This window comes from Cladophialophora bantiana (genome assembly GCF_000835475.1).
Source record: "Cladophialophora bantiana CBS 173.52 unplaced genomic scaffold supercont1.4, whole genome shotgun sequence".
NCBI lineage: Eukaryota > Fungi > Ascomycota > Eurotiomycetes > Chaetothyriales > Herpotrichiellaceae > Cladophialophora > Cladophialophora bantiana.
Genome location: NW_015971578.1, coordinates 230,765 through 247,136, shown reverse-complemented (window position 1 = coordinate 247,136; position 16,372 = coordinate 230,765). Strand labels below are relative to the sequence as shown.

Genomic DNA, 16,372 nt, shown 5'->3' with positions numbered 1-16,372 from the left:
CATAGAGAAGGGGACATTGGAGGAATGACACATGTTGGAGGCGTGCATCGAAGGAAACATTATGTTATATGTGATCTGCAGCGTATGCTCGCTTCCGGCAACCTTTCTTAAGATTCCTCCTTCCGTCTACCAGCTCAATCCACTGGTTCCTCCTCTAACAACAATTTGAAACTGAAAGGCTCAAATGTAACACCCTCCCCAATGAAATGCTTACTCATTGCCTCCACCCAGTGCAACCTGAGACTGTGCAACATCGCACTCGTCCCTTCCATGACACACAAGACAGCAATAGTTAACACAAACCAGAAGTAAAAGGTGACAACTAGCATGATAACCTGTACCGGGCCGGAGGAGACGCCAAATGCATTTCCCAGTGTCATGTTCCACAGCACAATGGAGAGTTGTTGATGAGCAAGAGAGAGGGCCCACAGGCGGAGGTACGAAGCCGTATGGGAGACGCAGTTGAGGCAAAACTCGATCGTATCTGATCGCCATCACGTCAGGGCCTGCTGCAATAACGGCGGAAGGATAGGGAGAGGGGAAATTACTCACGAATAGTCTGATGAATCATGACCTCCGAAAACTCGAATTCCTCTTCCTCCTCGTCTCCAATATTCTCAGTGATCATCGCGCCTTCGTCATCATCCTCACTTGGCCGCCCATTCATGCGCCGTTCGTTGGTGTTGCGATTCTCATGGTCGTCGTCATCTAGATCCGTAGCATGCGTGACGCGACTGGTATCGCCGATCCCGCGGTATCCTTGGGCAGCGGTCTTCTGATGTTGCCAGCGCAGATACAGAGGCTTCAAGAGTAGAAGAATAGGCACGTTGATGACGGCAATCAAGAGCAGAAATACCTGGACGCCTGCTTGACCTGAGTAAAGCTGCTCGCTCTCTTCTACATTCCCGGGTGACAGGAACATCTGGATTAACATGTTGAGCAAGGACGGTGGGTTGCGACCTTCGGCTGACCAGTCGATAGACCATTTGTAGATGATGCAGAAAGAGAGGTATCCGAAGATGGCCTGGAAGAATATCATTCCAGGCACAAAGTTGCCCCAAATGTCGATGGGAGATTTGAAATGTCTGGCATTGACGTAGGAGAAGCATAGAGCATAAGTCATGTGGGCCCAACCCATGAGAATTGACAGCTTCATTTTCAAACTGTTGCTGAAGAGCAAGTCATTCTCGGAGCCGTGCCATGCCCAATCCAGACCAAATGGATACCGATAGCTACCCTTGAGATGACCTGTAACTTCTGGACGGCCCTCTTCAGGGAACTCCCACGCGGAGGGGAAAGGAGTAAATGCTTTTGAGAAGACATCGTTGTAAATGAGGCCGGTGTACATGGAGAAGATACCCATCATCAACATGATGTAGCGACCGTAAAATGCCATTGCGAAGAGTTCATCCTGCTTGGACCGCGCCAATGGCTTTTCCCAGTAGATCATCGCTGTTGCGGCCATAGCCATCAAACATCCGTGTCCAAAGTCACCGAACATCACGGCGAACAGGAACGGGAACGTAACGATGGTGTAGAGGCCAGGGTTGACTTCCTGATATTTGGCGGTACCATAGGCATTGATGATGGTTTGAAATCCTTCCGTGAACTTGTTGGTCTTGTTGTAAGTGGGTGGAGTCTTGTTCGTCCTAATCTGATTCACAATGGTAGGCACAGACAATCCAGCCCGGTCGTTGACATCTTGTAAGGTACGTCGAATCTGCGGTAGAGTGTTGGTGGGACACCAAGCTTCCGCAATCAATGTCTTTCTGGCATGATCGTAAGAGCACATGTTCAAAGCATTATAGACAGCCTTCTCTTTCTTAATGACAATCATCCAAGCAGCGAGAGATCGAGCAATGGCACTGAGCTCCGCATCGAGGGTGTTCTTGGTGTTTCGGAGGACACTCGCAAGGTCACTGAGACGAGTGTTGACTTCGTGAATCTGATCCCTTCGAACATCACTGTTCTCATCGACGGTGTAAAGATCTGCCCCTAGAGATTCGGAGATCTTTCTGATCTTTGCAATGATTTCCTTTCCGTGGGCGAAGATGACAAAGACATTCTTCTGGATCTCCTCATTGTTCTCAGGGTTGATGATGGGCTCTGGGATTTCAGATTGGTTCATGTACAGGTTGCCACGGAGGGTCCTCCACAAGATGCGTTCGAATGCGGGTAGTCGCTCACGAGGTATAACTCCGGAGACAAACCCGATGTTCATGACAGCAAAGCTCTGCTGTTGCTGACCGGCATCGCCGTTTGCTCTGCCTTCTTCAGCCTCCGTGTTTCGCAGCAAAGGAGCATCATCCTCATCCAGGCTTGCTCGGATATCTTCAGTCTGTCCATGAGCCCTGTCGAAGAAACCGCCGGCCTCCTTGAGAACCCATCGCCACTCCGTCAACTCGACCTCGCGTTTCTTCAGTGTTTCGTAGCTTTCATTCAAACTGCTGATGCGCTGTTCCAGACCCTCCGCGCGTTCCACAAGCGCATCAATCTCGCTGGCTTGTGGGACTGCAAGCATATTCTCGTCGAAGTCCCAATGACTCCTCATCTCGATCTGAGATTTGTCCATTTGGGCCTTAAAATAACGGAACTGGCGTTCGACGTTGTCTAGCCGGCGGATCTCCTTGGTGAACGTGCGTTGGAAGGCAGTGGTCTCGGCGTTGAGGTCGCGGAATTGGACAACGCCAACTTCACCTAGGGCAGAGACGACTTCGCGGCCGATCTCATTAGAGATGTAGAGCTGGGTCAAGGACATGCTCGCCGAGCGGAAGAGGGTGTCTTTATGGGCCATGCTGGGCGGGTGTTGAGGGAGAGGACAAGGCCGCCCAGGCCACTGGATGAGGGAATTCGAGATACGAGAGACACCAGGGAATTGGGATGGCTCGCTGCGTCGGCTTGAGAGCTTCGTAGGAAAGATGTCGAAGTCTGGTACCTGGGGGAGGTGTCACCTCAACGATAGCATCGCAGCTTCGCCTCTGCCTTGACACGCCAAGCCGCTTAAAGGTTCTTCCTGAAATACGGTTGAGCAGTTGAGAGGTCCGCTGCCGACAAGGCTGACAGCATCCTCTATTGTCGTCCTAAAACTTGACCAACCTAACAGCACAAGGGGGACAACTGTCATGAATTGCATTTCATAGACATCAAGGACCCTTCTTTGTCCGATGATTCTATCCATAAAGCTCTTCTTCGCCCTTTTCTCATTGATCCTCACCCCCCAAAATACAATTTCCCTTCTATATCTCAGCCACTTCTTTTAAAAAGACTCATTCTTTCACTCATTTCTCAACCTGTCCAACCAGTTCCTATCTCAAACCGAGAGCAAGGTTTTGGGCCACAATGGACCCTTTTCTCCGGAGAACTCAGTCGTTATCCCTGAAGCGTAATTACATACTGGATGAAGACACCGAGAGTCCACCAGAAGCCGAACTTCCAGCAAAAACAGAAGACAACGTGATAATGACTGGTCAATGCTCCCAAAAAAACGCCAACGCTATGCTCGAATTATGGAGTTCTTTTGCTTGCCTGATGCACCTAGTGAGTACAAAGCTAAGCAAAATAGCTCTTCCATAACACCCCGGACAGATCTTCGATTTGTTCCGGTTTGAATGCCTGCCACTAGTCAGCTTGCTCTACCGCATGGTCAAGTTATTAAAATACATACCTTGACATCAATATGCCAAGTATCCTGCCTCGTCTTCTTGAAGTCGCTAATAATGCTCTTGACGCTGTTGCCCACAGTTGCTGGATCATTCGCTGCTTTGCTGCTCAACGTGACCAACACATCTGGCATCCAAGACGGCGGTGGGCTCGAATAAGGGAATGCTTGGATCAAAGCGCCCAGGCCAAGCACCGCCGCATGACGAACGATGACTAACCGCTGTGCCTCAGGAGTGGGTGTGTTGGTCCCTGAAGTTCGCGCTGATGATAGCCCTGCTAGTTGTCCCTTTGGTTTCTTCGGCAGCGGATTGTCAATAAGCATTTGGGTGAACCGATCCCGTAGCTGAATAATCATCCTCTCTCTCAGCTCGAGAGGTGAGCATCGAATCATCCCGGACAAGGTCGTGGCAGCACCCGCACGGACTTCGTGCTGTGTATCTTCGAGCATATCAGCCACGCAGTTGAACAGCTTCTGCTTACTCTCCTCCGACAACAAGAACAATCGTCTGAAGAAGATGATCTGCATATTGATCATCACACGGAGACGTTGATGCCATGACGGAGATGTTTTCCCAATACGGATCAATGACTCGATCAACGCTTGATCCTCTCCTATACGATGTGGGATGTTTGGCAGGTGGCGGAATACATGATATGCCAAAGATTGTAACTCAGGATCCTCCTTGACATCCATCATATGCAGGAATTGTTCTGTGAACAGGTTGGGGAAATACTTCAATAACTGGGTGCATTCGTATGAAGAGAGCATGGAGTCAAGCCACAACAAAACTGTTTTACTCCCAGACGTATACGCCGAGGGCGTCTGTTGACCTGGCGTTCGTTCATGCCGCCACCTTTCTAATCGCTCGAAAATCTCGCGCATTGTTTCGTCAAATTGCTTGGTTGGTAGATAGGGGTGCGTTCCAATGGGACCTGCCTTTCTCTGGACTTCGAGGAGTTCTTTGACATCCTTATACGATTCATGGTATCGAGTGCGGATAATAGCAGCAAGCGTCTGAGCCATAGCCTCTCTGACTCCCTTGTATGGATGGTCGATGTGATTTATGAAGTCCTCCATGATGGGCTTTTCAAGCTGAAAGTGCCACCCTGCGTCCAGAATCACTTGATAGAGGAGATGGATTTTAGAGCTTTCTTTGAAAGCAGCGTTGGATCCCATGTCAAGACGGAAGCTTGTCAGCCACTCCACTAGCGGCCAGGCTCGTCGAGGATCCCGTGCCTGAAGAATCATATGGAGAAAAGTTGTCCAGTAGCCGGAATTCTCTGGAGTTAGGCCGTCTGAGAAGACTCGCTGAATAATAGGGAACGCGAACTCCCATACCATGGTCCTCCGCTCGATAGAGTTGTCCATGACTGACGTGACCAAACCACCCAGTATCTCGGCTGTGGCACGATGCTGATGCTTATCGCTGCCGTCCTCAAAAACGGCTAGTGTTTCTTCTTTAATATCTTCAAATGTTGCCATGGCTAGACCATCTCTGATGATCAATTCGAAAGCATAAGTCAGCATCGCCGCGCTAGCCATGCGGAACTTGTCTGCGGATTGGTCTCGAGGTTCCTGCTTTAGATACTTGAAAAACGTGACAAACCACTCTCGGTCCAAGTGTTTGCCGATGACGGTTCGTTTTTTCCATTCGAGTTCATCATAGATGATGTCGTTCTGGACGTTGGCCTTGTAGCCGGGCATGTCTTTTGACCACACGAGCCAGCCAGGATAATCATGGTCAATGTAAACATCGGCTTCAGGTTGAGAGAAAGCCTTCAAAAAGTTTTCCGTCCACCCCTCTTCTCCGGCTTTGGTCTCAACTTTGACTTTCGCGGGAAACGTCTGGATTGCCTGGATGTAATTCGCATAGTCGTGGTTGCAAACAGCTCGCACGTCAGTCATGGTGAAAAGTGCCACCAACCCTTGGGAATACAATCCCCGCAAGCCAGGGTGAGGATCTATCGTGCCAAGAGTTATCAAATCAATCATGCTGTCTGAAGCAATTGTGTCGAAACGCATGCCTAGTGACATGACAAGGGTTGCCACACGAGTAGCTTTCTTCCAATGCGAGACGCGAGTCAGTTCAATGAGCTCTTCAGCCAGCTCCGCCTTCTTGCGCTCGATGTTGGCACGCTTACTCAAGATGAAGGCTTTCTTCTTTGCAATCTTGTCATCGACATCTTCCTCCGGAACAAATGGATCAACAACTGTGCGATCGATGATTGCCATTCGATCGCCTGGTCGGCCATAATCCATGACTTGGAATAAGCCACCGCTGCAAAGCTTCTGAATGGATGGTTTGTCCGCGGTACTAGCCTCGATGAATGTTCTGATGACAGCAGGCGTGTATTTCCAATGCCTGCCCACTGTTTTTGCTAGACTGCCAAACAACAAGGCAAACAGTCCGCCTTTGATTCGAGGGAAATCGTTCTTTTCTACTGCTTTCTGGAAGGCCGCCAAGAGCGGAGGGATGACGAAAAGTCGAGCTCCGAAAATCACCTTCAAAGCCGATTCCCCTGCACTCTGCGCGTTACGACGGACTTCAGTGTACAAGGAGACGGCTGACTCCGCAAGGTCTAGGAGAAGCTGTTCGTCCAGCTCTGACCGTGGTCTAGGTGCGGCATTATGTCGGAGTCTCTGGGTGTGGTAAACATTGGCTCGTCGAACGAGTATGGAGCGAGGATAATCTTTTCGTACTCCGCTCACTTTGTACGGCTGCTCATCAGCGTGTAGGAGTCGAGTAACTCGGTCGAGGACGTGAGCCGAGCGCTCAATACCGACATCAACGAACCATGATCGATAAGCAGTGTATAGTGGAGCAAAAGACGACACATCGTCCTCGCCTTCTCGAGTCAGAAAGACGTGCACGTCATGTAAGACGTGGCCGATCTTCTGTCTGAGTTGATGAAGAAGCTTGTAGTTGGCATCATCAGGCTTTAGCAACTCGCCTGCAGGATACTGGAATGAGGGCTTGATCGATGTCTCGTCCGTGCCATCAAGAGAAGCATCAGTCTCAACGTCATTGGCTTCTTCTGGGGCATGGCCGTTCGCCTGAGACATCGGGGTATCGGTGTCGGCGTCGACACCTGCGGCAGTCGTGGTCAGACCTTCATTGACTCCTTTCGAATCAAAGAGAACCGATACTCCAGCGAGCAGCAGACGCAGTAGAACAAGGTTCCTTGAAACTTCATCCGACCATTCCTTGCCGCTGCCGTCGCGCTTGATGCTAGATGAACCGTCAATAAGACGTTGCAGATGTTGCACTGCGCTTTCGGCTTGGTTCTGGAACAATTCCACAGCAAAGTCAATCTCTTCTTTGCAAGGGACATGCCATTTTGGTTTGATGGTTGCTGGCGGCTCTGCCACACCCCAGAGATCCGCAGTTATCCCGTTCTTAACCTTCTCCGGTTCGTACAAGGCATAGTCGGCCGTGTAGGTGACGGTGAGGTTGAGCAGCAAGTGATGCACGTAGTTGGAGACGTGTACAGTCGGCATGCCTTTGCATTTCTGTTGCATGTACACCGCGATATCAAAGAGTTCTTGCTTGTATTTCAGGACTGCGGAGCCCACATGAACCACGCACATACTGAGCATGCTGATATTCCAGACCAGCCCTCTATCTCGAGGCAAGACATCGGAAGCGGCGTTTCTGGTTGAGCCAGCACCATTCTCATCGATTTCCGTTCGGATGGCGCTGATCAAGACGGGAACGAATTTCGCCAAAGCCTTCTCGGGGTCGACCTTGCATAAGCAGTTACAAATGAAGGCCATGGCATCTCTTGATTGATGAATGACGTGGTTGGCAACAAAGTCAACAATCTTGTTCAATGCCAGGTCGTATAATTCTGGTGATAGAGATGCTAACAAGGGCATAAAAGCCGCCGGAAGCGTGTTGACGATATTTTCTTCTGGAGATCCGCTCCTGACGCGCGCTGCATCCGGCAAATTTTCAAGGAGAGTGAAGACTCTGCCCAAAAAGGATGTGACAAACTCCCCGAAGCCGGCGGTGGACGAGGCAAGTATCATCTCTTCGTCTTTTTCATTCAAAGTCGCATAGTTCAGTTCAACGCGAGCGCCTTCCTGCTCCATGCGCTCCATCTCTCCTGTGATCCACTCCATAGCCAGCATGTTACCTTGGACGTCGTCTCTGCCCTTGGAAAGATCCTCAAATGGGATATTGTAGCAGACGTTTGCGAAGAATGACAACGTGCACAGGGTCTTGTCGAGATCATTGGCATCGATGCCAGGCAGAGCAAGGCCAAGGAGCGCCGTGATGTGACAACGGTACCCTTTCGTTCTGATCATTGTTCTCGCCAATATTTGCAATGACCGTATCGATGAGATTGTGCGGTGCACCTCGACAAGCCCCTGCATTGAGGGGTAAATACGTTGGAGAGCGCCGGGAAGGATTAAATCTGGCTCCAAAAAGGCTAGCGCCTGGAGTGTTGATAATGAATAGCTCATGGCAGTCCCGCTCTTCGCATAAATGCCCATGAAAATGACGTCTCGTAAACACAGGACAAATCGCTTTCGCAGCGCTTCATTGAGCTTCCGCTCTTCCGGGACTTCCATTTCACCATTGCGTTCCCTGTTCCACCGCATGACGAAGAAGTCCGCCAGGTAGAACACAAGCTGAGCCAAGGTTCGAGTCCAGGAGCCAGAGTTTGACGGGTGGAAGAAGGTCTCAACCGCCTGGATCAGAGTTTCAAGCAGAGAAAGAACCGAAGTTTTCTTTTCTAAACAAGCCGGTGACATCGACATGACGAACCAGCGGGCAATGTGATGCGAAACGGGATGCTTGCGTGAGTCGCGATCCAGTAAAAACCCCATGCCGGCTGTTATATCCACCATAGCACTGTAGGGTGAAGTGGATTGCCCTACAGGGATCTCCAACAGCCTCAGAACTGCAGTTGTAATCAGAGTTGACTGCTCGGCGGTGAAAATCCCGAATTCGGAAAATTCAACTTGGTTACTAGGCAGTGAATCCCGAGCCAACCGAGAGATGAGATCGACAAGGGCGACATCAACCGTTCGGGAACGGTTGACCAAGGACCAGAGGTGGAAAAATGTTGGAAGGAAATGTTGGGGATTCAAATCCGAACGGTTCGGCGGTGGAGGTCCCGTTGGCAGCAGCATATTGAGCAGCCCTATCACCACAAATGCGCCCTCTGTTGAGGACATTGTGAAATGAGGGAGAATTTCTTCCAGCATAGCAGGGATATCCTCTGGGTCAAAGTATAATTGAGCGAATGAACTGATCTTAATGAGTGTCTTGATATTCCTCTTGAGGTTCGTAGTCTGCATCAAACCGGATTCGCTTGGTAGCACGAATACTTTGATTTCTCGAAAGAGCGGTCGCCAGTCAAGGGTAAGGTCAAGCAAGGGTCGCAAGTAGTGTTTCCGCCTGCAGAAATGTTAGTCAAGAAGGGCCTCTGGAGCCGCGAAGTGGGAAACCACAAACTTGGTGAGTAACATGAACATGCTAGCGAAGCGTTCGCCCACGCCAGGATCAATCCCAGGGGCTAGAGACAGTTCATAGTAGAGTTTGACGAGCTTGACACGCTGTTCCTTGGTGGGATCGAACTTGAGGGAGAGCCAACTGCGCAGTTCCCTGGTCCAGTGCACCGCGCCTGGAGAGAAATCGCTAGCCTGAATCGCAATATAGAGATGTTTGAGTATCTCTGCCAGGTTCTCCTGTCTCTTGGCCTCATCTTCAACCGGGTAAGGCAGGGTCGAAAAGTAAGGGTATGTTCGCGGTCTGTTGCGCTGGCTCTGATTCCCAACACCATTCGTATGGCCATCCTGCATGGCGATGGTTCCGGCGGGAGAGGTCGCTCTTGAAATCTCAGAGCCGTGCTTGACATGGCTGCTGCCGTTGACTAGCTCTTCCAAATGATGCTTTGGGGTGTCCATGACCATTTATTTCTTGGGCTGTGCAACCGTGGAGATCATCCGAGTCAAGGGAGTGAGGAGTTATCAATCGTCCTGTATCATACCGGCGGGCGAACCGAAGCAGGCAGCAGGACTCGGGCCACTCTCTCTTTTCGAGACAATGGTCGCACGAAGGTGGGCAGACGACGTGGTTGTATGAGGCGAAAAGCGCTTAGCAAGCTGCGGTGCAGCCTTGCGACGTCGTACGTCACGTCTATTGCCTGCAAATAAGTGCTGTTGAATCTGCGAAGAAGAGCAACAGTGCAGCAGAAGAGCGAAACCAGAAGACCAATGCCGCGTCTCCGGAGGGCCGCGGTAATGAAACTCAGAAATAGGATAATTCTGTTGCTAGTTATGAGAAGTTTGCTCAATTGCACGCGACACTGAGGACGAACGTCTCTCTCCCAAAATCTCCGCAAGGCACGAGGCAGCAACAAGGCGCAGCCCCAAGCGAAGGAAAGGCTTGGCACTCTCTCACATGCATCACGCCCCGACGCCCCAACGCCTCGACGCCCCGTCAAGCTGTTTCCATTCTTCCTATTTCTAATGTCCTGAACGAATCTCCATCTCGGTTGCCTCCATTTATTTCCCAGCCATTACCTCCCTCTGTTCAAGGTCCACTTTCTAGTCTCGTTGACACGGTCAGGCTGCGGCCTTGTCTCGAGAACGACATGGTAGTGCTCTTGACAATGAGGTTAGGCTGACACCCAAAAACGACGCATACGCTGGATCGATTGATTACACATTATTCTGAGACCTGTCAATCGAGCGCAGCCATCCTAGTAATCTTTCCGGCTACTCTGTGTCCACCAATATCAGACCAGTATCCGAAATTTATTCCTCCTGCAGATCTGGTTTCATTCTCTGGTTGAAGCGTGCTTTCAAAATGAGATTGACTAGCCTGGCATCGACATCGAGAAGGCAGATTGCATGACTTGAAGTTAAATTCCACTGATCTCAGGAGGCTTTTCATTGCCCGTCTGTCAACCAAGACGCTCGGGAACTTCTGAACTTTACCCAGATCAGAAGCTGATCGCACACACTGCGCTTGCATGTGTTATGGCCAGTCAAGAGACGCCTTGGAGTTGGCGGTCCATCCAGCTCGAAGTTGTCGGCTCCTGCACTACTTGTGGCGAGTATCTCTTCCGTTCCAGATGAAGGAACAATAGGGGGGTTTTGACAAGGCAGACGGCAGTTGACCCAGACCTCTCTTGAAATTCTCTACCCCGGTCCCTTTGACGTCTCCTGTGGCTGCAGTCAAAGCGTGAAAGCTTTTGTTTCATGGCTAAGCAAATCTTTGAGCTGCATCCCTGTGTGTGTCTCTCAGAATCAAGCATTCAGAATGCAGAAAGGCAATTGTTCCACAGCAGGTGCATCAGCCGCCTGAAGGTCGAGGCGATGTCAGCGGAATAGCCGCACTTCTGATCTCCATTCATACTTCTGGCTCTCGTTTCCTGATTCTTTGGCACAACCGTTAAACGCACCTAGGAATCCGTATCTTGTTCTTTCCGTATCGCATCAATTCAAACAGTTCTGGAGGCTGGAACGGCGACTACGACATCTCTAGCTCTGTGTAATCCCGTCCGATCTTCTTGGGTTATTTTGACTGCCTCTGCCTGCTCATCTAGTTTAGGTTTCACCGCCGGATGAGGTCCAATCTCACTGAAAGACGGGTTTTGCAACCTACCTTCCCCTGATTACTGCCTTTGTTCCCGGCCAAGGTTCCAGATAACTGATTCGAAAACCGAAATGCGCCTTAGCAGGATCGTATTCGTGATAAACCAGAATCTGACGAATGAGGAGCCTAATTTGACCCCAGAAACCGCCAATCGGACTGCGCAACATGGAAACGACAGGGAGAGTTTACTGAACCTTTTTAGCTTACAATGATGTCTAGGCAAAGCTTCTGGATCCAAGGAGAAGATGGTCGGCATTAATCCAAGTAATGAAGCATTGCTGGTTGCGGCAGTTTTCGGTCCTCATCGTCCGCAGACCACTACAGACTTTCTGCAACGTTGTCCGATAGTCCCGAGCGGGCTCCAATTTCCGACATGAGCGGATAACAGCTTCGGGCGTGATGATCTCGATACCTCAGCAAGACTTTTGCATATGCATCTCGGCTTTAACTGTTATCTCCGCACTCCCAAGCACATTCAATACCTCTTAAAGTCTTGAGTTATTCCAGCACTTAATGCTATTTCCTGAGCCGAAAGCGTGGACTTGCGCAGAATATTTCGGTCTCTGTTGCCATCCCGTCATCTCTGTCGTCCGAACCATGGCAAACGCAGTTTTCTCTCCCCGAGATCCAGCCTCGCCACTATCGATCTCACCTCATGAAACGGCTTTGTTGCTCATGGACTATCAAAACATGACCCTCGCGAGGATTGGAGACGCGGTGGCGACCAGTGTCGTGAGTATTGCATCGAAAATGCGCGACTGGGCACTCGACAAAGGAATGACCGTCTTCCACTGCCTCATTGACGCTTCGCCCAGCGCAAAGCCTCCTCGTCATTCGAGGACTGCCGCCAAATGGAAGATGTATGAAGCAAAATTTGTTGAGATGCCCTGGCTAGGCCATGAATCGGAGAAACTCGCGGTCAGAAACCACCCTAGCCTAGAGCTCACTGTCCTGAGAACACCGGGTTCCATCTCCGCGCTTGAATCGCATGGACTGTCGGGCATGTTAGAAGAAAAGGGAATCAAGTCGCTGATTATCGGCGGCCTTAGCACTTCTGGCTGTGTCCTTAGCACCGCCCGGGCCGCCACGGATCGTGGCTATATCGTGACTGTGATGGAAGACGCTTGTTTTGATCCGGTTTCTGGCTTGCATGGTATGCTGGTTTCACATGTTTTGGGTACATCCGCACACGTCGCGACCTCGCGAGAGATCCAGGACGCATGGAAGATTCTGTAAGGATTTATTTTTGATGCTCTTGCAAGAGTCAGAACATGGCTTATCCAGCACAATGCGTTTATATCAGTCAAGGGACTGTTGACTCCCACCAATGTGAGCTAAGCCATCACATGTACATGGATAAAGCCCAGTTCGTCTTCTTTTATGGGTGCTGGCGATCCGATATGTATCCGGCTTCTTCTTGCAATTGAGATCTTAGTACTTGCCGCAACTTTAAGCAAACATCGCCATGATTGAAAGCTGGAATAAAGGTGTTTTATTTCTCTCACAGAGTCTTAAGCAGAATGTGGCATGCCCTACCGAGGAGAGGGACGAGCGGCCACTCACCGTCGGAACAAAGGGCGGGTCGGCCCCCTGTCTGCCAGCCTTGCGCCGAGTTTAAATGTGGGGCCGGAAATTCCGCTTTTCACCATCCTTACTTCGTCCTGCAGACAATTGGCGATACATAAGCTCAGAATGTCCAAAATCATGCTCAAATGGCTGCCTCCCCACGCACCTATCTAGATATCTGCTGTCAAGAGACAACAGCAACCCGGTTAGCCGACAGTGTCCCGCGAACTAGGCCCCGCAATATCAAAATGTCCCATCCCCACAACTGAGAAACCTGCCACCAAGCGTGCCAAGTTCTACTAATACATATCTTGTCAGTCGCTTAGCTATCTGGGTCGAGTTGTCGGGTGTAAATAGGAGCAAATGCGCGGGGTAAGATATGGGGCACCTTGATCTCCCATCTTTTCGATATTAAAGGACGCGAAATGTTGCAATTGAAGGGGGAAGATCCACATCAAAGGCTTGTGAGTCCCAGGCTCTGTTTCTGAACTGTCCTCTTGCAGTAACATCGAAGACAGTGTATGAAAGTCCTACTTCACCGTCAATGGCAGAGTTCAAAGCAGATATGGCTTCGGCCACCGAAACGAAAGAGTATGCGCCGGAAGTTAGTCTCCCCACCGGACCACCGTCTGCTCAACGAGCGACCAAGAAAATGGTGTTCTTTTCGCTGTTCATCTCTTTGGCCGGCTGGATTTTCAACTTTGATCTTGGTTTTGGCGGCACAGTCCTCCAGATGCAGCCGTACAGAAAGTCATTCGGCCAGTGTGGTCCTGTGACTGACCCTGAGACTGGTAAGACGGCGGTTGTCTGCTCGCAAACGGCACTTCAACAAGGCCTTGTTTCCTTGACACTACTCTTCGTGGCCCTTGGCGGAGCCTGCAGCGGCATCGTTGGAAATTACCTCGGTCGTCGGGGCACCATACAAGTCGGCGCCTTGCTTGCCGCGATCGGTGCTGGTGGTATGCTCGGTACTTCAGGAAACTTCACCGCTTACTTGGTTTGCAAATGCATTGGCGGCGTCGGGCTAGGGCATATTATTGCAGCTGGCCCGGTCTATGGAGCAGAGTGTACGATTGCCAGTAAGCGCGGGATGCTTCTGGCACTATATAACATCGGTTTGGGCTCGGGCAACGCGGCGGCGGCGGCAGTTTGCTGGGGATCTTCTACATTCACGCACAGAAATCTGGCGTGGCAGATCCCTATCATATGTCAGATTCCCCTCTCACTCATCCTAGGGACGGCCGTCTTGCTCTTCCCAGAGTCCCCCCGCTGGCTTCTTACCAAAGGCCGTGAAGAAGCCGCAAAGAAATCCTTTGCCTGGTTCTACGCTAAAAGCCCCGATCACCCAGACGTTCTCCTCCAGGTCCAGGACGTCCAGCGCCACATCGACTTGGAGAAACTCTACGGCACAACCACTAACTGGACGGAGATCTACCGTGGCACCAATTTCCGTCGCACCACGATAAGCGGACTGATCATGGTCGGGTTGGCGATCACCGGATCCAAGTTCGTGGGACCCTACGGTGCGATTTTCCTAGCAAAGGCTGGGATAAAGAACCCATTTTTGAATAATTTTATCGTCGCCGCTTGCACAATGGCCGGATCCATCCTGGGCCCGATTGTTATTGATTACGGCGGCCGTCGCTTTTCAATGCTTTGGGGCTACAGCACGATGACCATCTGCATGTTGATCATCGCCATTGTGGGCTCCGCGTTGGGCCAGGGATCCAACGCTGCAAAAGTCGTACTTTTGGTGTTCCTCTTTCTCTGGGCCTACCTGTTTGGCCTGTTCATCGGAACTAGCGTCTGGATCGCGGCACCTGAGCAACATAATATTCGCCTGAGAACGTACGGACAGGCATCGACGACATTGGTGTATCAGATCTTTGGATTCGCCGCCAGCTTTTATGGACCGTACATGCTTAGTGTTGATTATGGAAACATGGGTTTAAACGTCGGATATTTCTACGCAGGTAGGTAAGATGTTGATAATCATACCAGATGCGAGCTCCTCTTGCTGACGACAGATGTGTGACAGCCGTGACTTTTGCGATGCTGGTGCTCACCTTTGCTTTCGTCCCCGAGACCGCTAGACTCACGCTCGAGCAGATCGATGAGTATTTCTTCTCCAGGAGAGCGGCGTGGAAGACTTCTACAGGCAGGAATAAGAAGATTGCGAAGGGTGAGGTGGTGGATCATATGGTCGATTCAGAATTTGCTGCCCAGAAACTTGACCAGTGATGGTAATCCGAGAATTCTTTATGGGCTCTGGCCGTCAGGCTAGGAGGCTGTTGTTGCCCACCTTCATGATAGCAAGGCGTTAGACGAGGGACATTTTGTCCCTGCAACGTCTCCATTTTATTGATTGGGAACCGTCCGTTCAAAGAAACGAAGTCAGTTTTGGAAGTTCTGGGATATCTAACGCGGCGTGTGTGTCAATCCAAATCAATCATGGCCTGACCTTGGGCAGACGAATGCCAACGACGTCGCCTTCATCAAACCCGCTCTGAGCAACGACCACACTGCTGAAGTCGGCACCGATCATTTTAGCGCTGTTCTTTCCGCTCTAGCGAAGGTCTTGCGGAGGATCAAGGACTGCACAACGATCAGAGACAAGATATTGGATGACGCTGTTGAGAAGTTTAAGCGCAAGATTCCTATGGGGTTGATGGAAATAATCTGCTTTGGTTCGGGAAATGAGTTCATGCTGCTGCTCGGGAAAGAACTCGGAGGCCTGAGAAAGAGGTATCAAGTTGAGAGGGAAACGCTAGCTAGGGGGTTGATACTTTGATTCCTTCCAATGACAACTAAGCCTTACCTATCGCCAACGGTGAGCTTGTTCACCAAATGCCCGCTGTTGCGATATATAGGCGATATTAAGGATGAAAAGTGGGCGAGCACCGGTACCAAATCGGACATATCCTGCAGTGTAGATGGGCGGTCGCCAGGCATTAATTGTGATATTTTCAATTGGCTTGACCAAAATTCATTGAAACGGCTTTGCTGATCTCCTGGACGCCGATCTCTTTCTGGATAATTGCTCTGTTTTGGATACGCTTCCAGAAAGCAATTCTTGGATTTCAGACTGCTATTTTAGATTGCGGAAGCTTAGAAACAATCTCAGATTCCCGTTTTGACGTCGAGATTGAGAGAGATGCAGAAGGAAAGAATTTACCCAGGTCGCTGGTTATAAGGACTAAGTGGGATGAATCCCCGGGATGTGATACGAAATAGGGGGGAATGAAGTAGACAAGTTCTCGTGGCCTGGACGCGGATTCGTGTATAAGGGGCTCGACATCTAGAAAACCGGTGTATCTAAAAGTTTCGTAGGCACTATTCTAGGCTCGGTAGTGGTAAAAGAAACTAATGGGTCTACGGCCCTTACCCCTATTTTCCTCTACACACCTCCCTCTCCGTTCATACTTAGACAAAATGCTTATCACTAGTCTCTAACATAGGTCAGGTTAGCCCGGCGGATTTTAGGTCGAGTCGGGTTTTTAGGTCGAGTCGGGTTTTTAGGTCGAGTCGGGTTT

General features: G+C 50.5%; 4 protein-coding genes across 4 annotated transcripts; 2 read left to right on the top strand and 2 right to left on the bottom strand.

Annotated features, from left to right (window-relative positions):
* Positions 1–134: 134 nt before the first annotated feature.
* Z519_02890 (uncharacterized protein) lies at positions 135–2,794 on the bottom strand (the record flags this gene model as incomplete). Its single annotated transcript, XM_016760645.1, has 2 exons — positions 135–484; positions 553–2,794. 2 exons carry the CDS (start codon positions 2,792–2,794, stop codon positions 135–137), a joined length of 2,592 nt encoding a protein of 863 aa, XP_016622495.1.
* An 849-nt stretch (positions 2,795–3,643) lies between these two features.
* Z519_02889 (uncharacterized protein) lies at positions 3,644–9,577 on the bottom strand (the record flags this gene model as incomplete). The annotated part of the gene is made up of 2 exons (XM_016760644.1): positions 3,644–9,068; positions 9,126–9,577. 2 exons carry the CDS (start codon positions 9,575–9,577, stop codon positions 3,644–3,646), a joined length of 5,877 nt encoding a protein of 1,958 aa, XP_016622494.1.
* Positions 9,578–11,870: 2,293 nt separating this feature from the next.
* Positions 11,871–12,509, top strand: Z519_02888 (uncharacterized protein; the record flags this gene model as incomplete). The annotated part of the gene is made up of 1 exon (XM_016760643.1): positions 11,871–12,509. The coding sequence occupies one exon, from the start codon at positions 11,871–11,873 to the stop codon at positions 12,507–12,509; it is 639 nt and encodes a 212-aa protein (XP_016622493.1).
* Positions 12,510–13,404: 895 nt separating this feature from the next.
* Positions 13,405–15,080, top strand: Z519_02887 (uncharacterized protein; the record flags this gene model as incomplete). Its single annotated transcript, XM_016760642.1, has 2 exons — positions 13,405–14,812; positions 14,878–15,080. 2 exons carry the CDS (start codon positions 13,405–13,407, stop codon positions 15,078–15,080), a joined length of 1,611 nt encoding a protein of 536 aa, XP_016622492.1.
* Positions 15,081–16,372: the final 1,292 nt, after the last annotated feature.